General features: G+C 34.1%; 1 protein-coding gene across 1 annotated transcript in view; it reads right to left on the bottom strand.

Moving 5' to 3' along the window:
* Positions 1-9,953: 9,953 nt before the first annotated feature.
* Positions 9,954-25,296, bottom strand: part of LOC149539252 (putative E3 ubiquitin-protein ligase XBOS34) — a 161,323-nt gene continuing 145,980 nt past the window's right edge. The window contains exons 9-10 of the mRNA XM_089800578.1: positions 11,050-11,135; positions 9,954-10,940 (exon numbers count right to left, since the gene is read on the bottom strand). Coding sequence (XP_089656704.1) covers positions 10,149-10,940; positions 11,050-11,135 — 878 coding nt within the window. The 3' untranslated portion in view covers positions 9,954-10,148. The remainder of the gene's footprint in view (positions 10,941-11,049; positions 11,136-25,296) is intronic.

Below are 25,296 nucleotides of genomic sequence, written 5' to 3'. Positions count from 1 at the left end.
CTCAACTCTTTGCTAAGTTATTCTTCCAGCAATGAGAATAACTACTACAAATTCTTGGGAGCCAAGGGACCCTAAAATTATGCTACTTTTTCTGGAGACATGGAATAAGTTACTATAGGTTTAAATACTTCATAACATTCTAGATCATATAGTGATGCCCAAATTAACAATAGTAGTAGATACTTGGGATCCTCACAGGGAGAGTGTGCCAATACATGCATGGTCACATCCTTGGCTTCCATTGTTGGGCTTGCATATGGAGCCTTTATATTCAACCATTCATTATAAATTGGGGAATGTGCTTCATGCCTAGCATGTAAGTGATGTATCTGCATATGCAATTTTATCACGTTGGAAAACTGTATTTGATCCTGCTAGCTAGGAACAACTGATTGTTCATTTTATTGTACCTAATATGATGATAATTCTATAGGAATTTGCAATCAACCCATCTAATCAGTAACTAGACCCATTTAATTGGGTTATGGCTAGTTTCTTTCTAAAAATATGTGCTATGATATGTTTTTGAAAAATTTCTTGCAAACTCTGCCCATTTTTCCTGGTTTGCATTATTTTTGTGCAAGATCTTGAGGTAAGTCACTTAGCACAAGTTGAGTGAATTTTATTATTTTATTATTTGTATTTTGGAATATGTATGCAGTTGGATCAATTTATTTGTTGTGCTAAGATGTAATAAGCACCTTAAAAAAGATCTCTAAGAAATACATGTTCAGAAGGAAATATAAAGAGATACCTATTTAGAAGGAAAAAAAAAACAATTACATAGCCCTTGAAGAAAATCACAAAGAAAGTGCACAACAACGAAATCATAGAGAAAGGGCATGACACAACAACAAAATTGGAGAGTAAGGGCACGAAAGCGAAATTGCAGAGCAAGGGCACGACAATGAATTGCAAAGATGACAAGGGCATGACAACGAAATGCACAGCAAGGGTACGACAACATTCATAGCTCTCCACCCTCTTCTGCGTGCAACTATCTACAATCAAAACAAATGGGGAATGATTTATGTTTTGTTTTCTTTTTTTTTTTGTTTATACTCATGCGAGATCGCAATTATGACACCAAATGTCAATATTGCAACGACATCAAGGACAATTGCAAAAAAAAATGAAAATCACCACAAATTACATCATTGTCGCAAATTGTTGTCACAATTTGACCCCAAATGTTGTTAGCTCAATCTGGGCATGATCACAATGCATTAAATAGCTTAATCTAATCTATGATGTCAGTATGTGAAAAAAACCAAACACACACACACACACACACACACACGTATATATATCTATATAAGTATATGTATAGATATATATACATATATATGTATATGCATATATATGTATGTATGTATGTATGTATGTATGTGTATATGTATATTTATATGCAAGTGTGTACATATATTTCATGTACTAGCATTGGCTTTATCATATTTGACTGAAGTTATACCTTAACACTCCCTCTTAGCGAGTAAGGATATGATTCATGAGTCATATTTGAGTTTGCATCAAAAAATGTTTACCAACAAATATATTCTTAGTCTATCTAATTTCTAACTCATTATAGGACAAAAATATAGTCTATCAAATAATCAATCTTGATCTTAAAAATATATATATATATTTTAAGTTTTAACAAGTATCATGATCTCTAGCTCACTCTGGGACTAAAGTGGTCTATCATGATAATAGATCAAGAAATTAACAACACAATTTGTATCATGATTTCTGGCTCATTCTGAGACAACAACTCAATGTAGTCAATCATGACACTTTTGTTATCACGATTATGGCACATTCTGGGACAACAATTTAATGTAGTCAATGATAACAGGTCAAACTATTGTGAAGGTTGTCACCTTACAATAGAGACTTTACACATAATTGAGAGATCATCACCTTTCATAAAATTATACACATGTTATGTGTGTGTTTTTGTGTGCACGCACGCACGCATGCATGTGTATAACAAAACTAAGACTTAATCTTAGTGTTACAATTACAACTTATTCATACACGTTTTTCTTTGAAATATTCCACTTTTAATTTTGCAAGAGGTTTGATAAATATGTCGACAATCTGCTCTTCAGTGTTGATATATACCAACTTGATAAAATTTATGTCCACCATATCTTTGATGTAGTGATAGGGATTTTCTATGTTCTTGGATTTGTTATAGAAGACTGGATTGACTGACAGTTTAATGTAGCTTTGATTTTCATAGTTTATAATTGTGGGATTTAGGGCTTCCCAAATAGTCCAACCAGTATCTTCCTTAACCATACAACTTCTTGAGCTCCCATAGAGGTGGTCATGTTTTCTTCTTCAGTGGAACTTTGAGCAAATGTAGCTTGTTTCCTATTAAACCAAGATATCATAGCAAACCCAAACTAAAACAACATCATGCAATGATTTTCCTATTAGTAGAACTACCAAACTAGTCAAAATCTGAATACCCTTGAAGTTGTTACTCATTATTTTCATATTTTAGACCAAGTCCAATGGTGCCACGTAAATATGTCAAAATGTGCTTTTCTGCCATGAGATGGATCTTTTTATGTTCACACATGAACTAGCTTTATGCATTTGTTGCATAATAGATATTAGGGCTCGTATTCACCAAGTACATTTGAGATCCAATTATTTCTCTGTAGCATGTAGGGTCTGTACATTCATATTCAGATGCTTCACTTTTGAGTGTATGAATATTTTTCTTCACAGATGTAGACAATGGTTTGCAATCCATCATACCAATATTTTTTAATATGTTAGTGGTATATTTGGCTTGATTTAGAAAAATATAGTCTTCTCTTTGCCATCCCTCTAATCACAAGTAGTGTGAGAGACCTAGATCTTTCATTTCAAATTCAAATGTAAGGTCTTGTTTACACTTTGTAATAAGATGGTCTTCCCATGTTACTAGAAGATCATCAACATAAAGAACAAGTATTGACATGTCTCTCTTTGTTTCTTTCAAGTATATATTAGGATTTGCTTCATTTCTTGAGTACCTTATTTTGATTAGGTTGTTGTCTATCTTCTCATACCATGCCCTAGGATCTTGTTTAGGTCTATAGAGTGCTTTCTTTAGTTTACATACATGTGAGCTTTTGTCATGAATGAAAAAACCTTCTAGTTGTTCTAGATATACTTCTCCATATATAACACCATTTAGGAATGTTGTCTTTATGTCCATTTGTTGTATCTTTCACCCTTTGGATGCAACAATAGCAATGATGGTTCTAATAGATTTCTATCGAGCAATAGGTGTGAAGATTTTTTCATAATCAATTCTGGCCTTTTGAAAGAACCCTCTAGCTACATATATGGCTTTCTATTTTTCAATACTACCATCAGGTGCCCATTTGATTTTGAATAACCATTTAGAGGAGACAATAAGTTTGTTCTTAGGTCTTGGAACAATATCCCTAACATTATTTTTTAGTATGGATTGGTATTCCTCAGTCATGGCATCTTTCTAGGCTTGAGATTTTAAGGCTTCTTCAACATCTAAAGGTTCAAATTGAGCAGGATTATTTATATGATGACATAACATGAGTGGCTTCTCATTTTCTTACTTTCTCTAAAGATTTCATCAGAAGCCACATTGTTTTCTTCAAACATTTTCCTTGCTCGTAGTTGTCTTTTCTTGTTGGGTGGATTTGAATCATTCTCAAAATCAAATGTTTTGGGTCCATATCTTCTATACAATTCTCCCTCTAAATTTGAGAATTTTCATCTAATGCAAGGAGGGATTCATCATTTGGTTCTTCTATGTTTTCAGAAGTTTTATATGCAACATCTCCTTCAAACTTAACATCTTTGTAAATTTCAATTGTCCTTGACCCCAATATTTATACTTTGTAGGCTTTGGAAGATTCACTATAGCCAACAAATATGTCTTTCTTTCATGAGGGCTCTAGTTTAGTTCTCCTCTCTTTAGGAATATGAATATATACAGGGCATCCAAAGATTCTTAAGTGACCTAGATTAAGTTTGTTTCCTGAGAAGACTTCTTCAGGTTTTACATTTTTTAGGATTGAATGAGGGCATCTATTTTGAATGTATACTGCTATATTGGAGGTTTCAGCCCAAAATGTAATGTGAAGACTTTGATCAGGCATCATAGCTTTAGCTACTTCAATGATGGTTCTTTACTTCCTTTTTGCTACTTCATTATGCTGAGGATTATATGGTATTGTATACTTCCATTTAATACTAATAGATATGCAAATTTCTTTAAAGTTTTCATAAATGTATTCTCCTCCATTGTCAAATCTTAGAATTTAGATTTTCTTCCCAATTTGATTTTCAACTAGAGCTTTGAACTCTTTCAATTTTGATAGAACATCATTTGATTTTTTCAGTTTTAGGAAATAGATATAGGTTTTCCCATAATAATGATTGATAAAGATGATATCATACAAGTATCCCCCTAAGGAAGGTACTGGCATTTTCCATAAAAGTCAATATGGATGAGTTCAAGTACAATCTTTGATTTATGTTCACTATCAGGACATGATCTTTTGGATTTCTTTCCTAATGCACATCCTTTGCACGTTCAATTTTAGGTCAGTTATGCCTTTCACAATATTCTCTATGGAGGTTAGAACACAGACATGAAGATGGCCTAGTCTTCTATGCCAACTCTCATTAGTTTTTACAACTTCATGATTTAAGGCTAGGTTTTGAGAGTTGCAAAGTTCATACAAGCTTCCATCTTTGAGTCCTTTAGAGACTGCATTATTAACAGTAGCATTCTTAAGACAAGATAGGACCTTATCTTCTTGGAAGATGACCCAATATCCTTGGTCTGCTAGGCTAGAGATAGAGACTAGGTTTCACTTGATGCTAGGTACAAATAGAACATCTTTCAATTGAAGAGTAACTCTAGTTTTCAATTGAATTGAACAAGTTTCAATTCCATTCACGAGATAAGTGGAGTTATCTCCTATTGTGACTTCTTCAATTGAGTGTCCTTTGAAGGTTTTGAATTGATCTCTAAAACTAGTGATGTGTCTAGATGCTCCACTGTCAATTTTCCAAGTATTCTTATTATTGTTTATCTCACTTGATAAGGCCAAGAAGAATAGAGGGTTTTCAAATTCCTTGACTTCAAATATGCTAGCAAAGGTTTTCTTTCTTTTTGGACAATACATGTGAGTCTATCCAAATTTGTCAAATTTGTAGCATTGAACTTTTGACAAATCTCTTTTCTTGCAGTTCTGGTTTTTCTTTCCTCTTTTCCTTTTGAAATGTCTCTTCTTTTTATTGTTTGAATTCGCATGTAAAGCTTGGATTTGCTCCTCTTTATTAGGAATGATCCCTCCTGTAATCAACCGTGATTCTTCCTAGGTGCAGTCATTCTTAAGTTGATCAAATTTTGGAAAGTTAGGACGTGCACTAATTCCTTGAATGAAAGATTCCCATGTAGTTGGCAATCCTTTAAGAGCTATTAATGATAGCTCTTGATCATCTACACTAGTTCCAAGAGTTGAGAGTTGATCTTTCAACTTTGATTTCCTATGAAGTATGAAGGGATTGTTTCTTAACAAAATTGATTTCTTAATGAAATTGTTGTTTAGAGGTAAGCATTTTTCTTGCATTGTTGATTTCATAAGTATTTTGAATAGCCAAAACATCTCATGTGTGGTTGTAGACTTTGCTATAAGAGGAAGAATGTGATCTTTTATAGCATCTATTATAATTTTCATGGCTTTATTGATATGCCTCCTCCATATTGTTTTGTTTGGTTCATTTTCATATATAGTTTTGGCATTTTCCACATGTTCCTCTAATTCTAGTTCTCTAAGAACAACCATAATTTGTATTCTCGAGGATACAAAGCTTGATGTTCTATCAAGTCTAACTTCTAACCTGACTCCATTCACCATGATTATACTTTTGAATGGATTCTGAGTACTTCAAAGATTTTGAGATTTCACAACTTTCTTTAGACTCTATCTACAAACTAGGCTCTGATACCATTTTAAGGAATATGGGATCTGTGATAGAGTTTTAATTTTATTTATAAATCAATTATCATAGGTTCATTGATTTGAGTGCTAATGAATTCTACAGTTCTACAATTGTATGACTACAAGGATGTATATGATGATTGTGTTCCTCTGATATTCCAATCTGTAATTTATACAACACAATACTAACAATCTCCAATTTGTGGTGACTGTAAATATAGAAGAGATAATCGTTGGCAATGGTAGTTGCAATAGATAGTAATATTGCCTTGTAATTGATATGTTCTCCATTGCATTGATTCAATATATATATTCAAAGGAATAGACATATCTCCATAGAGACATGACTCTACATGGCATGTAGGATCATGTTTCTATGTAGATAAGATTTGATTATAACTAAACTCAATTCATATATGTCAAGAACATTACACTTGTAAAGGTCTGATATTAATCTAGGCAATATCAAGGCAAGCCTAATATTATTCTAGGCACTAATATTCAATGCAAGCCCAATTGTGTTCTAAGCAAAAATCACAATGATATTATTCTAATATTGATCTGTCTATAATATGGATGCAACTCAATGATATTATTGTCATGTTATGATTGTGTATCAATGCTTAATGTATGAGACTATATATATATAGTGTGTGTGTGTGTGTGTGTGTGTGTGTGTGTGTGTGTTTAAATATGTTTCACATACTGGCATCGACTTTATCAGATCTGACTAGCTTCAACACATTATCCCTATTTTGGGAGTAATCAAGAGCATTCCTCCTCCTAGACTGAAAGTTACCAAAAAAAAAACTTACCATCTCTTAAGGTGATATTTGACATATTGAAGTTTAACAAAGACATACATAGTTGTGCCATAAATAGGGTCTCCCTCTCTCCACTACTTAGCCACTAAGTCATACAACAAAGAATCTCAAAGCCACATAAGCTAAAAGTCAAATGGAGGATTCTTTGGAACAATAAAAGAGGAAGTAGAGAATTTAATTAGCAAGTGATCAAATCCTCTCCAGTCAATAAATTTCAAAACTAGTAATCAAGCCACGACCTCCTCTCCATTCCATCTATTATTCCAAGTGAAAGTCCCATTAGAGATCTTAACATCCACTAAAGCAAGAGGGTCCACTTGAGCTCAGAAAAGATCAAAAGTTGGGCCCAACCTAGGTAATCCGACTCTTTTCTCCTCCAAACTCAACACAGAATTAAAGTCACCACCTAAGATCAAGGAAGATATGAAGAACATGAATAGACATACCAAAAATGTGTTCAAAGTTGAATTTTACCACAAATATCAATTGGAACATATACATTAGTAACTAGAATAAGTCTCACCAAAACCCAATACAGAAGAAACCATGGAAATATAAGAATGACTAGTAATCCACCAAAGGGGAGAAATCTTTTGTAGATCCCAAAAAAGAGCTAGACCTCCAAAATTACCTAGAGAACCAATGCATTGACACTGACCAAAGCCCAAACATGAGAAGCATATTGAAGCATGAAATTAACTGAAACCTTAGTCTCCTAAACGCAGAAGATATCTAGAGAATGAACAACAATCAAGTCATGAATACCCTTTTGACGGGAGGTGCCACTCAAACCCCTTACATTCCAAGAGAGAATAATCGTGTAGAGGTTTGAGAAAAGTGAGCATCAATGGGTTTAACAACCCTTAATTCCACCAATTAATCTACATTAATCTTAATCTTCTTTTATCCTTCTTACAACCACCTTCGGAAGAATTATCAAAAGAAAATTTCATATGAGGGCACTGATGAAAACCCAACAAGTAGCCCTGCACTTTATTAGCCATTAACACCTCCTTTTGCTAATTCTAATAGAGCAATGTCATCTTGCAAGCCAATAATCACAAGGGTTCCCCGACGTAGTGAGAACCATCTTGCTTGGCCTAACAAGCTAACCATAACAAGGGACTGCTGCTCTTGCACAATATCCATACTCACTATAGCGGCCCCAGATGAAACATCTATTGGAATCCTTTCCTCCAAGGCTAAAGTATCCAATACTTCAAAACCATTAAAGTTGTCATCACACTAACACTCTAAAGGGTTTTTGTTGTCGTTTTCCCTTCACCCGGGCCTAACAAACATGAAACCTTCCTTATCAAGTGTATTATACTCCCTAGGGGCCTAACTCTTGTCCCCCTTATCTACCTCTGGAATTGGAGGAGATCTGCCAACAAAAGGGCCCATATTCTTATTAACTCGAGGACACTAACATTGGAGATGACATATGCATGACACACCTGCCAACAAAAGGGAGAGACTCATTATCAAGTTGGATCCATGATGTAGAGCCCAAACACAATTCCAAAGATTCTGGCAATGGATTATTGAAATCAATCTCAACATGGATGCAAACAAAAGAAATTACCTTTTTATCCTACGTTCATTGAGAAATCGTAACAACCTTCTTAATAAAGGCTCCAATCTATAGAAAAATGTCTTCGCTCCATAACTCTAAAGGGAGTCATGGCAAACAAACCCAAATGGGAACTCTCTAAGGCAGCTCATCTGCTGAATTGAAACCCGCATGTGAGGGTTTAATAAACAAGCCCACATTATTGTAAAAATATGCTCCACCCTTAAAAACTCTATTCCAGTCTAGCATATTGAAAGAAACAACCAACCATAAAGTAGTTATTTTTCTGCGAGCACGAGATCCATATTCCCTCAATCTACCAAGAACATTGAATCAAGGCATCCAATGTTGACAAAGAGATGTGAATCCCAAGAAATTTGCAGATTAGAGCATGTTAACTTCAATATTCAACATCTTCCAAGACTGATTCAGGAGGAATATCAAAACTTGACTGATCATTGCTTCACGGAAAACAACCATTCACTTTCTTTAATTTTGAACTCTCCCTGACATAAAAGTTTCTACATAAATCAGTCGAGTGTAATGAATATTTGACATATAGATGACAGTCCAATTTTTATCAATGTATTTTTGTCATCTACTCATTCCATTACAACCCGCTTGATGCCATTATATTAGTGACATCAATATAATAAATTCTGTTATGAACATGGAAAAACTGATGTTAATCCAAATCTTTGGCGCACACATTCTGTGCATTCAAGGTGATTTCTATGAATTCAAATGTCACAAAAACGATTGCTTCATGTGCTTTTACGAATCAATTTTATCCCGAGATATTCCTAAAAACTGTCATTGCACTTCCTGGTCTTTATTTCATCCATAAATGATTTGTTATACTTTGTGGCAACTGGTGTCTTAAATGTTCATCAATTTAAACACGTTTTTCTAAGCTTGTCTTTGTAACATGGAGTACGATAGATTGTTCTATTATAATCCACTTACATAAAGGTTTGCAAACAGTTTAAATTCATCTCATTTAGTATTTAATTGTTGATTATAGACCATTAGTCTGTTGCACTTGTCACCTTCTATCCCATGAAATGATGTACACCTCCCCATTTATCACACTAAAGTTTTTGCTAGACTGTACACGGAAAAATTCACAATTTGTTATTTTGCTTGTTGAGAGAGAAAAAACCCATATTATCCTTGGATTCCCAACCAATTGTACACACTAACGAAATGATTTATTTGTATCAGAAAAGCATTTTGGATTTCTACAATATTCCTCAATGAATCCAGGAATGTTTCTACTGCATGAAACCTGGAGCGAAGTTTGATTATAAATCAACAAGCACATAACAGCAATTTTCTTAAGTCTTGTGGGGAGTAAATGAATCCTGTTTTATACTCTAGAAGGTGCTAGCCATATGCGAAAAACTGAATAACCATGCAAACAAATTGCTATGCTTTGGCACTGAGTTCAGAAAGTTGTCCTGTAGTATTCACCGAAAGTCTAGACATTTTGCACACTTATAAATAATGTGGAAGATTCGTAGCAAGATTTAACAGTCTCTAACAGTGACAATAGCCTTTAATCATATAAAAATCATGATTTCATATAAGATGTAAAAGTTATTACAAGCATCAGAGAGTAACAGCACTGCTGACAGTTCTCAAAAATATCACAACCTTATGTTCAATATCTCTGGGGGAAAAAGAATTTTATATTAACATTAGGCCTCATCCGCAAAATCAAAGGATAACAATAACCAGTTAATAATGTTGTTATTGTTTGGGATTCTCTAAACCCACTGCATATACTTTAATGACCTGTTCGATGGTAGTCCGACAAATTGGGCATCCCCAATTCTTTCCTTTGATTTCCTTCAAGCAGGCCATGCAACCTGCAAGATGGCCACACGGTATACAGACTCCTTCTGCTGGAGCATCCCAACAAATCACACAACTACCAGAACTATTGCTTTGTGACTTGCTTGAACTTCTTGAGTACTGTGGACGATGCTCTGCTTTATCAGGCAAATTAAACTCAATTGGAGATGTATCAATGGATGGATAAAGAACTGGACCATCTTGAGGAATATTTTCTACTGGTAAGGGAGGTGCTGAAGGAGAAGGAAAAAATGGGTGTGCAGTGGAAGTATCTTCAGAAACTGGCAATCCAGAAATAGTAGGTGTTGGTTTCTTCATCGAACTCTCAGCTAGGTTGCTGCTGTTAGGTGTTGCTTCAACTGGTCCCCAGCCATTATGAGAAGTAATATTGACCTCATCTACCCATTGGCCAAATTTATTATTGTTTACTGGCATGTCTGTTCTCACGGAAGGTCCCCATCCACTGTAGCCAGTATCTGATGTACTACCCTGACCATTCAAGTCATTTGTTAGGGAAGGTTGAGAACCAGAAGGAAGATGCAATCTTTCCTGAGATAATTGTTGCAGTGAAGCTTCTATTGCCATAGCAAGTTGAGATTCTTCTGTGAGAGGTGAAGTAGCAGATTCTGTTGGGGGTAAGCTTTGCTGAACAGATGATTCCCCTGCAACTGGATTGTTGACCACACCCTGTCACCAGACATGGATTGGTGAATCATTAGATCAAGATATAACAGATCTTAATGTTTTTCTTTATATAGAGAACTTGAAAGGAAGCCATGGAACAAGTCTTGCACACCTGAGGTATCCCTACACAAGCTCCATACAATTGTTGCAATTGTTTCTTGTCACCCTCGATTTCAGAAAGAAATCTATACCTGGCCTCTGTGTCATAGATGACAAATAATTAGCTCGAAGGCAAGTTAAACTAAATATTATTGAAGAAATGATAATTTAAATTTGTATAAAAATTGCATGGATATGGCATTCATAAAAACAAATACACATATTTAACACAATTTTATAAGTTATTACAGGATATTTTCATTACTTCAAAAGCAATATAGACATAATTTCTACATACATAATTAGAAGTTGATTTAAATATTTACAATATTTAAAAAATGGAAAGAGTTGCTTTGGAAGATAACGAAGAAATGGCTAGCTGAAATAGAATATTTCATTTGTCTTCCTCATTTGGTGTAAGTTTTTGTTTATACCAACTAAAAACTGTTGCACCATTGAAGTTTGTTTTAAATTAAGAAACATTTATGATGAATTTAAAAAAAATAAAATCACATAGTATTTGGCACAATCAAAGGCTTTTTGGCACAGGTGGGTAGGGAATCTAATGTGTATCCATGCCAAATATCTATGTCACAAGATACATCGAATTTCACTCACGAAATTCAACATTCAGTGAATTTTACCCCTCTAAACTTCATCCGAATTTTATGAATTTAATATAATATTATAATTTAATCTAATATTATCTTATTTTAAAATAATATTGAGTTATTCAGTTTAATTATTTAGCAATGACAAACTATTTTGACAATTTTGTGGATATATTGCTTAAAATTAATATATTTATATATGATAGATTTAATGTTGTGATATTGCTATCAGGCTTTAATTGTGTAATTTTTGAGTCAAACTCATTGACCCATGTTTCATGAGTAGTGGTTCACATGAACCCATCTCTCATGAGAATGAATGAAACACTTAGCACTCATTGGATCAAGGTGATGCTCACAGAGGTGAAGCACTGGGACTTCCCAGGAGGTCACCCAACCTAGTACTACTCCAACATGAGTGCACTTAACTACAGAGTTTCTTCCATGGTTAAACCTACTCTACTTGCAACCTCATTCACAAAACCTTCACCAAGTCTTGTGCCTTATGAAACATTCATTAGAAAGCCCCTTAAGCTCATTGATTAAGTAGGAGATATTTTTCACAGCAAGTAAATGGATGACTTTATTTGACATCTCTTGCTCTCTCATCCTGATGATGGATCACGTAGTGTGATTCGAAACGTTGATGGTAAAAATCTCCACACAGTGTAATCCAAAAACTGATTTACATAACTATGATGGATTGTGGAAATCTGATCGCATTAATGGATATTCTCCTACTTATCAAATTTAAGGTTGATTTTTTTTTGAATTTTTACCCTTGCTGAATTTCATCTGAATTCTATGCTTGACGAACTCGAATTCAAATTAGGACCTTGTGACTTAGCCATATATCATATCCGTATACGATATACAAATTGAATAATAATGTACTACTCTATCCAAGTTGGGTAATAATTGCAAGACTGACTTGATCAAATGGTAAAGAACTCTCTACTCCATAGAAGAGGTCGACATTTGAATACAGTATAGGGTAGAGTGTTAATGGCTGGAATATATAATATAGAGTGTAAACGGAAAAACAATCCTCTTGTTGTGGTAAGGGGGGTCTCTTGCATCAATTTGGCGTCTTGCATAGAAGTAATGCAGCAAACTACATTTATTTACATTTACCTTTGCCAGTTCATCTCACCTTCAAATCCTTAATGTGTGGTTTAATGTACTGAGTGAAGAAACAAAAAATAGGAATAAAATCGTGAACCAGAAATAGACACTATGATACACATAAAATCACCAATATTTTTTAAAAGTTGGGCACAGTTTTTGAAACAATTTATTTCTGCATTTAACTGGCACTTTCATTGTCTACATATAATCTTTTCTTTAACTCCCTTATGTTAAGACTGCAAATTCAGATTTTCTTAAAACATAGGTGGACATTAAAAGATACGAACTTGTATTTGAAAAATTAGACACAATTTCTGATTGCAGTTAATACAGATTTATTCACAAATCAATATCATCAACTCCTTGCGGCCTCGCCACCAGTATTATTTAAAGGATTTCTGAAAATAGCATGCGCCATGAAGGTTCCTGTGGCCTTGAAGATCATGATTTTGGCTTGGTGACGGGCTACTAATCCATAAAAATTTCTAGCTTCTTACTTTGAGACAACATTTGAAAAGGTTATGGAACTGGAGACGTGCTCTTAGATGCTGAAGTGTGTATAAAATTGGATGGAACATCATCGAGTTGACTTATTATTATGATCTGTGTGGTGAATTGAACAATTGCCTCAGGCAGAAAGAATACATTTGTCCAGGTTAAAACAAAGTCGTCTTTCTACAGAACATGGTAAATTTGTTATGCAACTAAAAGGCATCTCATTGCATTCCATTTTCATTTGCCTAGTCAATTTCACTGATGTACCAACTTTCTGCTATGATGTAAAGGCTATATTACATCAACTGCAGCCTGAATGAAGGCAGTTCATGTAATCTGAAGCATGTGAATGCATTAAAACTTCTATGATTGACATTTGGAGTATTTTAAGAGAGAAGATTCACACATTTGCTAGAGTTTATATCAACACATGGATTTCACTGGAGTCTATTGGTATTACTCTTGTGGTGATGTTCTCTATAATATGATGAAATTTTTGTTACATTTATACTCGGTTAAATTCAATCATTGTTATCTCTGAGTTAAATGTACTAATGTATGAAATCTCTACCATAGTTTTCAGATCACGTGGTATTGTTAAGGTTTCTTTCCTTTGAGGAAGTTGTTGAGGATTGTAGATCAGATGTGGTATGATAGAGAGGGATTCTACTTATAATAGTATTGCAGTCTTTTTCCAATATGTTCTAAAAGCAACCTGATGAGAATAATATATATGATTCAATGGGGCATGTCTCTTCATGAAACGTGCCCTATCATAAGTGTGTTGTTTCATAACAAATCATGTGATTATATATGTATTATTCTCTACACAGCATATATTCAAAATCTCTCATCAAATATATATGACACACACACACAGATATATATGAAGTTATGCACATATATAAAATGAAGAATCGGTGTATATATATATCCTGCATGTTTTGTCATATCCAACTGCAGCTATAAAACACCAACAGAAGTCTTGGTATTTTGCAGGTTCACGCCCACAACATGATCAAGTGAATAAAGATATTTGACCTTTGCTAAGAGACATTGAAACTCCTGGGCAGAGAAATGATTTTAGAATCATGGCAAGAGAAGAATATTCAGAGGCTGGAAAAAGTTTGCTTAAAATGGAAACTGACATAGAAAGCCTTTGTCAATGAATATATATATATATATATACTAAGTCACAAGGTTCGAGTTCGAGTTCAAGTTCGACGACTATGAAATTCGGATGAAGTTCGACAAGTCAAAAAAATTTCAAAAAATTCGAAATTAAATTCACCTAATGTAATCTAAAAAAATAAAAAAAATGCTTTTATTATTATATATTTTAATAATTGACAAAATAATATAAAAAATATAAGTATTGACATGTTTAGTTATAAATATATGATATTTATGATTATATAATATAGAAAATATTAACATGTTTTAATATTTAATAAATAATATAAAATTACTAACAATAATATCTTAATAAGATTAAAAAAAATTCAATAATAAAAAATTATAACTATTAACTAAATTCAAAGTTAAATAATCTCCAAACATTAAACGTACTATAGTAAAAATTTAAAACTATTACCCCAAACCTATAATTAAATAATCTCTTAACGTTATCGTGCCCAAATTGCGAATGAAGAGGAATGGATGTGAATGCGAATGCGAAGGTCCACCATTGCCGATGGAGGAACGAAATAAGACAAGTTTCACAAAGGAACGACTTTGCAGGGCGTTGAAAAGCCTTGATTCTCCATCTTGTTCGTTGCAGGGCAGACGAAAAGCTGAGGTTTGTATCCCACAACCTGTACAAACGATTTGTATCCCACGACTTGCGACCTGCACAAACGATTTCTATCCCATGACCTATGATCTACGGTAGAAACGATGACCTGCAAGCTACGGTAGAAATAATGACCTGCAACCAAGACAAATTTGAGCCGAATTTATGCGAATTTTTAATTTATTTTTTAGGTTCGCCGAATTTCGAACTTGGAGCCGAAAATTCGGCGAACCTTGTGACATAGTATATATATATATATATATATATATATATCCTCCATGTTTTGTCATATCCGACTGAAGCTATAAAACACCAACAGAAGTCTTGGTATTTTGCAGGTTCACACCCACAACATGATCAAGTGAAAAAAGATATTTGACCTTTGCTAAGAGACACTGAAACTCGTGGGCAGAGAAATGATTTTAGAATCATGGCAAAAGAAGAATATTCAGAGGCTGGCAAAAGTCTGCTTAAAATGGAAACTGACATAGAAAGCCTTTGTCAATGAATGGAGACCATGAAGAGCCTAGTAGAGTTACTCATGAAAAGGTTGGGCAAAGGAAAAACCTACTCCAGTGAACAAAGGAGTCTTCAACAGGTGACAAGAGTCTTTGAAACAAACTTCTATTCAAACTGGAGGCCAAGATTGTTCATCCAACACCCAAAGGAGTGCATGTAAGACTAATGAAATATTTCTTTTAATTGTTTTAGAAAATCTTGACAAATAACCATTTTCGTAAATTTTCGTTGGTCTAATATGTTTTGCTTCAATTAGCACAATTTCAATAAATAGTTTCTGACAACAGTGAACGAAATATTTCGAAAATATTCAGGAATGCATCATTTAAAATAATAGTTAATAATTTTTTAATAAAAGAAAAACTTAGAATGTGATGCTGTGATCATTATATCCCATAATCCTTTCCAAATGCTGAACCTTTGTGATTATCCCTCATAGCCTTATGAATGATATTTTGAAAATGCAGCAATCTCATGTTTTCCAATACAGCTACTCTTGGGGTGACTCATTCAAGTAAGTGTAATTATGGAAACAAAAACAAAACCAAAATTTTCAATTTGTAGTAATCCCTTTTTCTTTTAGTTCTTGTAACCTTAGGTGCCTCCCTTAAGGGTCCCACATCCTTTGATTTAAACCTCCCAAATCCCCAATGCTGCACAGAATTTTCCTCTTCATGTCACCATAAAATATTAAAAACGAACTCAAAATTTAAAGAGCTTCATCACCTATGACTAGCATAAAGGCTGTCATATTTCCTCTTTGTTCTTCGTATTTGGTATTGTTTTTTCTAATCTCCTTTACTCTTATGCCCCTACACAGACCACTCTTACATAGTACATCCTAACCATGAACTCCTACTCAGTATGGCCAGCTTGGAATATTGAAATGGTGGACCATATATCTTTCACTAGAAGATTGTCATCCTCCAATTCCAAAAGATCCAAGAGGAATTTTGCCCTCTCAGAACAAATTAATTCAAACTTATATTATTTATGTGGGTCCCAATATTCAAAATATATGTTGTCCTAAGATGCTTTTAGATGAGTCAAGCTTATATAATAAGATTGTGTGTTATTTCTGAGTGATTACATCTTTTCTGTGGAGGCCCAAAATATTTTTATTGCTCTAAACAACTACTGTGAGAGGTTATATTTTTCGGTATAATAGAGGGAAAGGATAAAATGTGTCATTGGAAATGTTTGGGTTTGGTCACGAGAATACAAACGCGGTAATGTCAAATATTTATATATGAAATAAAATAGAAATTCAGAAGGTGAACCAATAAACAAATGAATCATATCATCTCTTGTGATTATGAAAAAATCTTGAAGGAGAAAACAATGGTGGATTAATCACAAAGAGTATACATTGTTTTGGAGGTGGTATACTTTGTTACAAAACCGTGGGATTTCACACAAAGCCAGGTAAATGATTGGCAAGTGAATATAAAATTGTCATAATAAGTCGAGAAGTTAATTATTATCACCAAAAATATTATCGCTCAATTAATTAATTTGGTCTTCAGCAGGCAGGAGTAATAACGACAAATATTAGAGAAATTAATATTGAAGATTTGATATTAGCAAAGACTATAGTCAAGGGACAAATATTTGAAAATGAGCCTTCCTATTGGCTGTGCATCTTGCCAAGCTTTGAGTGCGATTATATGGAATTATCACAATAGAATTTTGATGGATTTGTGGGCTTTTCTGTGGTGCCTTTCTCTATTGTAGATAAACTTCCCAGACACCCAGTCCAGTATGAAATGCAAATAACAGAAAGTTTGCATACTTGTCATAAGGATCATTTGGTATTCCAACTGCATTCATTTGGAAGGCACTAAGATCAATAAGTCTTCTTTACTTTAACTCCTTTGTGCTATCACCCGGACTCCCATGCTTGAGATCTTAATAACTGAAATCATTGATATGATAGGTGCTAAAGTTGCAATTTCAGAACATGTTATTGTGTGTTGACATATTGTTTCATATGCCTTCCATATTAATCTGAAGAGCTCATTCAAGGTTGTTAAGGCCTCATATTCTTGGAGCCCTCTCTGTCTATACCCTGTAACTCCTGATTGGGCAGAGATTGAATCTTTGTTAGTTAAACAACTACATTCTCTTTAAGTCAATAGAATCTTGGTTTAGTTTACAGAACAAAATTCCTTTTGGCACACACAGCATTGAACTGGCTGTTGCTGGGTATTGTCAAATTGACTCATTAAAAGATATGCTGTGAAATCTAAACCTGTATGTATTTGAATGCACTCCATTTACTTACTGTTCAACAATAGTGATTAACTACAGTAAGAATTATGTGTCTTCTGATACCAAATGGTCCCTCCTGAAACTTCAAACTCTCAAGCAAGTACTCAACAAATGTATCGGTACAATTAGAACAAAATAAGGCAGAATCATCTAACCACTCTAACCTTGTGACAGAAGCTGTCTATCACCATTAGCTACATGAGATGAAGTAACACATTTGTTTCCAGGAGAGTGGAACAAATCAACATGAGAGCCATACTCCCAACCAAGTGACACAGTACAAGCCTCCTGTGAAGATGATAAATTAGTGTCATATATTAACACAGCTCTGTGGAAAATCCATCACTTACATACAAGTGCTATCAACAATCTGTCCAACATCATCTTACAAAGTGCTGACCACTAGAGAACCTAATTCATCACCTGATTTTGTGATGAATGTAGCCACATCCCCACTACAACCCATGGATATCAAATCATCACCAACTATTATTTAAGAAAGCTGAATTGTATATGTAGGCTGGTGAAGACTGTACTAGGCTCAAGTCCATGATAACCTCATCTAGCGGTGACTGCAACTCTTGAAAATCCAAATGGGTGCTCTCCAATAACTTTGTAGTGATCAAAAGCTCATGAGTAAGCTCATGTACCTCCTCTTTCTTTCTCATCAACACATTGTAACAAGTGAAACCCTACACAAGAAGATAATCTCTATCAGCTAATAACTCCAAGTAATTATGCTTCATTATCCCAATAGCTTCTCAAGTGAATGGATATCTACCATGGAAAGGCCACTATCACCGTGCTCATCCAACATAGGAGTACCCAAGCCAAATATGGCTGACATCTGACAAGAAATATCAATTTGCTCAATGGTTGTCGCAATCCAACTATCACTCACCTTCAGTTGCCCAACCAAATGATGCCTTTGATATTCATGACTTCCATGAAAGCTCTCTAACCCATAATCCATATTCTGATATGAAATTGTATCAACATCACTCACCTCATGACAAGAAGCATCATGTGTGCTATCATCCCCACACATATCAATAACCGAGGTAATTCTGTAGAGCACCTCAACCAATGGCTTATCTGATAAAGTGGAAGTTGTTTCTTTAACAAACTCCCCGCACATTCCCATTTCCCATGTAACTATCAGTCTCTACAAGTCATGACCCTGGGACCAATTACCAACCAATGAATACTCTGATTCATTTCTTAAAGTCTGATATTAAAAATCAGACTCGCTGTAGCATGAGTCTCTATCATATTTTGTATCAGTAGTACCCAAATCTCGAGTACCAACATCATCCACATGTTATCTCTCTGATGTTTCAAGTTGATACAAACACAACTCACTTCTGCCATGAAAATCAGAGTAGAACTCGTATTTTCTAGGCAATCCTCATATTTGTCACTCCCATCTTGCATGTCAACACCCAAGGTGACACCAACAACATCCTCTGCACTTGCCCTTAGATCAACACCATCGCTATGCTCAAGAAAGGAACTGTTGTCATAAAAATCAGAACCTTTATTGTTACTTGAACAAGTGTTTGCCTCATCCCTCTTTGCAAACAAAGGATCTAGAATCTTAGAATGCTATAGAAGCCTAGACAAATTTTTATCATAATCCTGGAAGCAATTATTATAGTTTCGTAAGGCACGCATGAGCTTTGCATGAGACCCTATAAAGGTTTTGTTTTGTTCATGAATCATACAAAAAATTTGTTCTAAATGTAAGAAGCTTCTGCAATAGAATGGCAGGAAACCGCTTTGATACCACTGTAATATCAGACACTAGGATATTGTCTCAAAACTGACCTGGGTTTTCAATTCTGGATGTTTTGTCAAACACTTTTCATGCAAGCTCAGATACCATTGTCAGAACCCTAGTACCTCCTAAAAACTCAAGTTAGATGTTTGACATTTTGTAAAACAGTTGGCATGCAAGGGCATGCAAGGTTTAAAGTTTTTATTTCTCGGTGTATAGTTTTCTTTCTTTCTTTTTAGAATATTTTGCAATTCAAAAACATATACTAATGCATGAAATTCAAAATTATCTTGCAAGCTATGCATAAATATCTCATTCGTTTGCCAAACTCCAAGTTGCAAGTATTTACAATGCCAAATATATGCATCAAAAATTATTTAATTCAAACAAAGGAACCTGGAGCTGAACGTTGGAATTAATGGACACTAAGAAATGGATCGCAACTCACTAAGATTGACAACAACCTAATGTTGAATTTCCGGGATCGCAGCAACTGTACTAAGCACTACCATGTATTTGGTATGTGTTTTTCAAGTGCAACAATCACTTGCATTTATATTGAGTATAAGCCATGAATAGACATGTCCCTTCATGGTTCATGTTTATTCGTTAATCAGAGAATTAATACAATAATATATTTAATCATATATATAATATTAATTTCTCTCATATATTTATATCTCAATTATATCTCATATAATTATGTGTTTATTCAACATAAGCTATCAAACACCAACACCCCCTCTTAGCTAGGGAGGATAAACATGCATATTACCTCAAAGTAATATCAAGTTAGCAAGATTAAGGATATCTTTGATCAGAAGATATCCATCATTTTGATATTACGTTTGACATCAAGAGCATTGGTCTCCCAAAATATCAACACATGATATTCACTAAATGCTCAATAAGGTTTGATATCACATCTGATATCATGAGTATTGGCCTCTTAGAATATCAATGACATTTACCAAATACTCAAAAGGTTTTGATATCACATCTGATATATCAAGAGTATTGGCTTCCCAGCATATCAATGATATTCACCAAGTACTCTTTGAGTAATGACCTTCCAGAATGTTGAGGTGCAAGGCATTCATCATATACTCAATTTGTTTGATCTCATAATACAAGTTCTTGTAAGATCGTCACATTATAACTTCTACAAATACAAGTGACATCATTTGAAGTCTTCACTTCCTCGTAATGTACACAGGGGATAGGCCCATTAAAACCATGTAGTCACACACATGGACTTTCAGATTCCCTCTAAATATCAAATCTTTTGAGCTCCTCATCCACATGAAGTGTCAAGATCCCCTCTTAATATCAATCATCTAAACTCTTCAGCTAAAGTTTGCTTTGATTAAGTGTCAAACTCCCTCTGAATCCCTTTTCCTGCAAGAACATTCTCAGAGGAAAAGATCAAGGCAATTAACTCTTATGGTAAGTATAGAAATACAAATAAGAGAGAGACTACAATAAGTAGATTAATGAAAATACTTAAGAATAATAAATACTTATTTATACAACATCCTTGATTGTCCTCGTCATCATTGATGTATTCATCTTATGATTTTATCTAAATTTAGATGTATTCTTGATTGATTGAAATGACTCATTAATGTGCCCATTCACTTTATTAATCTTCTTCTCTAAAGTCTTTTTGCTTTCTTTAATATTAAAGAAAATGAAATATATACAAACCAAAAATCATTTATACATATGTGGCTGTAAATCCTTCACTTATAGTTGACTTTAGTCTATATTAATAAAAATGACTATTATTTAGGTGACCTCCAATTTGGTATCGATTTTGTTGGGACTGTTCTCCATGTGGCAGGTCCTTTACAAGCTATATTGTTTATTTTAATGGGTTTGCCCGTCGCATAATATTGCTCGGAAAACAAGCGTCAAGCCAATCAGTAATTATGTATTTTGCCCAATGGTGTTGTGGGCCATAATGTTCGATCTCAAGGCAAAGTATGATGTATTGAGGTTATTATCTCTACCATGCGCTATTGCTTTGTATTGTTTGGTTCGCGCCTTACTTGATTTCGTGGGTCCTCAGTAATTAACTGTACATTTTTTTGGATTGGCAACGTAAGTTAAGAATTTGTTAATGCCCTCTTTTATTTCTTTGACCTATTGTTTGATGGTAATCATGTGGGGCTTCTTGCAGGGTGGGAAGAAATGTTTGCAAAGTTGTAAAATGATATTTTCTTCCTTCTTTTCTCGTTTATCAATTCATATTCAATGGGAAGTACATTTTTCCCATCGATCTTAACACTTGGCTGGCTTGTGGACATGTCTTATTAGACTAGTGTTGATATTGTCCATATTACCGAATTTCCTTGTTCCCTGTGAAATGTCCTTAGTGCTCTCATGTCCAACTTAGCATAGTTTCTTATCCATGTTTTATTGACTTGTCAACTTCATCTTCTGCACTTTGATGCTCTTAAATATTGCCATGATTATAGAAAAGCTTTCTTGTCCCCTTTTTCTCTCAAAATCATTGTGTCCATCTCCATCCCGATGCATGAAAGCTGAAAGAAAAAAGGTGTAATTGCCGATACAATGACTCAAATGGTTCTACAAGTAAATCTCCAGTAATAGAAGGAAATTTAGGATTGTGTGCAAGTGAATGGATTAAATAAGTAATAACATATTCTGGACAAGATGTGAACAAACTACCATTAGAATGGGCATAGGTTTGTCATAACTGGACTCCCTAACGATGTCTTGACAAAATCGACTAGATATTGCTTCACCTCTTTCACATCATCATCATCATCCATTCCTTGTATACTGAGAACAACAACACACACATATTTCTGATCAAGTGTTCATTGTTTGAGATACTGATGCACTTTTCTCAGAAATTCTCTCCTTACTTCGTGATAAGGATCCTGTGAAATTGGTAAATACAAAAGTTCAGGAGTTATCTGTTGTTCCCAATGCTTTGACAAACGTAACAAAGCTTTTGCAGCAGCAAGCCTCATATGAGCCTTGTCCACTTCACTTATTTTCTTCACATTTGTAGGCTAGCTCTAATACAATGTTGAGTTTCCGGGATCGCTGCAAATGTATGAAGCACTACCATGTATTTGGTATGTGTTTTCCAAATGCAACAATCACTTGCATTTATATTGAGTATAAGCCATGAATAGACATGTTTATTCGTTGATCAGATAATTAATATAATAATAATTTAATCATATATATATATAAATTTCTCTCCTATATTTATATCACATTTATATCTCATATAATTATATATGTGTTTATTCCGCATAAGCTATCAAACATGAACACCTAATGCAAAAGCAAGCAGACATACAATAGAGGCATCTTCTAGTCAAAACAGGTCTCTATGCTTCCAAAATCTGCTCTTATGATAAATGTTATTGCCTCTCATGGCCTATGACTGCCAAAAATTGCCAAACACAGGCCCTTCTATGGCTTTAGGCTACAAGTTACAATAACCTCCGCCCTTTGTAAACGATTTTTGAGATTAGTTGGGTTGCTAACCAACAATTTTTCCAATCAATGAAATCAACTGCAACCTCCAAATGAAGCCAAAACTCTGGTACAATTCACTGGATAGTTTCACCAGTTCAAAATACATGAAAATCTGAAAGAGTTCTATGTTCTTCTGACCCCTAAAATCTGAAAACACCTTGGCTCTCGAACAACACAATTCACCAAAATCAAATACACAATAGAATGAATTTTGATTTCTCTCCAAGGTTCTTTCAGAATATTTTCCCATTAATCTTCATTAACAAGGCTCTTTAATGATTTTGATATTTGCTTTTATAATAATGAGTTGACTTTTTAACAAATCATTTAATAAATAATACCTTTAATCAATGAGTATTAATTACTCATTACCTTTAACATAGCCCCCGCTTTATTATAAAGCCAATTATTACTTTAGAATTTTACTTAAATAATTAAATATAATTAAAGTCATTAAAATATTAATAAATAATCATTATTCTGATGCCTTGTCTGAACCAGAGAGCCAACCACTGCATCCTTTGTCTGTATGACTGCCTTACTAAAAATAGAAAGGGTCCATCTCTATCAACCTCAGATTTACTATAAATACTAAGTCTATGAAACTAAGCCCAAACTAAGTCCAGTCCGAGCCAAACGTAGACCAAACTAGACCATACTAAATTCTAGAGAAGGCAAGAACCTCCATTAACCAAGCCTTTGTCTCAAAAAGACCCTCTATCCACAATAATTAGTCTACGAGGGACACAATAATAGGCTAATACCTCAAACTCTCACACTTATGAAAATGGGGACATTATAGATGGACTTGGATTTGAAAATTGCAATTTAAAATCATATAAAATACATATTTGATATTCATTAAAGATGAAATATCTAAGGATCAAAATACTGGATTTTGGAATTGTTTTGAAAATAATTTAATCTTAGAATTTTTTTGATATCCAATATTTAATTAAAATGTTGGAAACAATGTGATGTCCAATGTATTTAAATTTCAACCCCTTCGAGCACAAAACCATAGATGAAGCTCACTGATGAAGATAAGTGCTCAAAATGGCATCTTTTAAAAACAATATAAACTTGGAGACAAGTGGCAATTTTTGTAAGAGAATTTCTCCCTGAATGACAACTTGGAAGGAAATCAAATGCAACTACCTAAATTTAACTACCGAGCAATTTAGTAGCTTCAAGATTGAATCTCTATTAGAGAGATCGACTTCTCACTTCATTCTTACAATGAAGTTGGAGGGCCTTAACCAAGAGGTGAAAATTTTGAAGAATTTGTGAAGTTTGAATTTTTGAAGAAAGTCATACAAATCTTGAAGAGAGAAGGGGGTCTTCTACAGAGGTGAAATTGCATTGAGTTTGAAGAATCCCAGGAAGAAGCTGTGAAATTTGAAAAGTATTTTTAGAGTAAGGTTTAAAAATCAAAAGACACATTTCTGGAGAGAGAAGATCTATAGTAAATTTCCAAAACAATTCTTCTCTCGAGTCAAAATCTGTTCAACAAATGAAGAAATTTTATCTGCATTTTTCATTCCTTGTATGTTTTTATGTTTTTAATTTTGTTTTGTAGGAAGGCAGATGGTAGAACCCAGATGATCAAGTTTGTCTAGAGTAGCATTGATTAAGAACGAGCAGAGGGGATTTTATCAAGAGTCAAAGATTGTGTCGAAGTGGAAAGATGCCAAGAACATGGGTGAACTTCACAGTTGCCGGAAACTCCTCTGTCCCTCCTTTGGGCACACATATTCCCGTATCCAATTCGGAAATGTATCTTTTACTGCCAGGATACAGATTGAATATTGTACCCATGTCTGCCTAAAAAACTCGATTTTCCAACCGTGCCAAATACTATGGGATTTGATATTTTTTAAAGATTTGATGCAAATCTTCCCAAATTTAATTTTTTAAAAACTTTATTATAGCAATTTAACAAAATATACTGTAAACAAAACCTGCACCAAATGAGAAAGAAAAATAAAATGTTTTTCTATTTCAGCAACCCGTGTTTTGGGTTATCTTCTAATGCAACCCTACTATGTTTACGTATTGTAAAGTATTAAATTATCTTATAAATATTTATGTAGCATTTATGTGTCAATATTGATTTTGAAGTAATAAAAATCTCGTATAATAGCT

Source organism: Cupressus sempervirens, chromosome 9 (assembly GCF_028749045.1).
Source record: "Cupressus sempervirens isolate cs-2001-9-10 chromosome 9, ASM2874904v1, whole genome shotgun sequence".
In the NCBI taxonomy this organism is placed as follows: Eukaryota; Viridiplantae; Streptophyta; class Pinopsida; order Cupressales; family Cupressaceae; genus Cupressus; species Cupressus sempervirens.
This window is presented reverse-complemented; position numbering and strand designations above follow the sequence as displayed.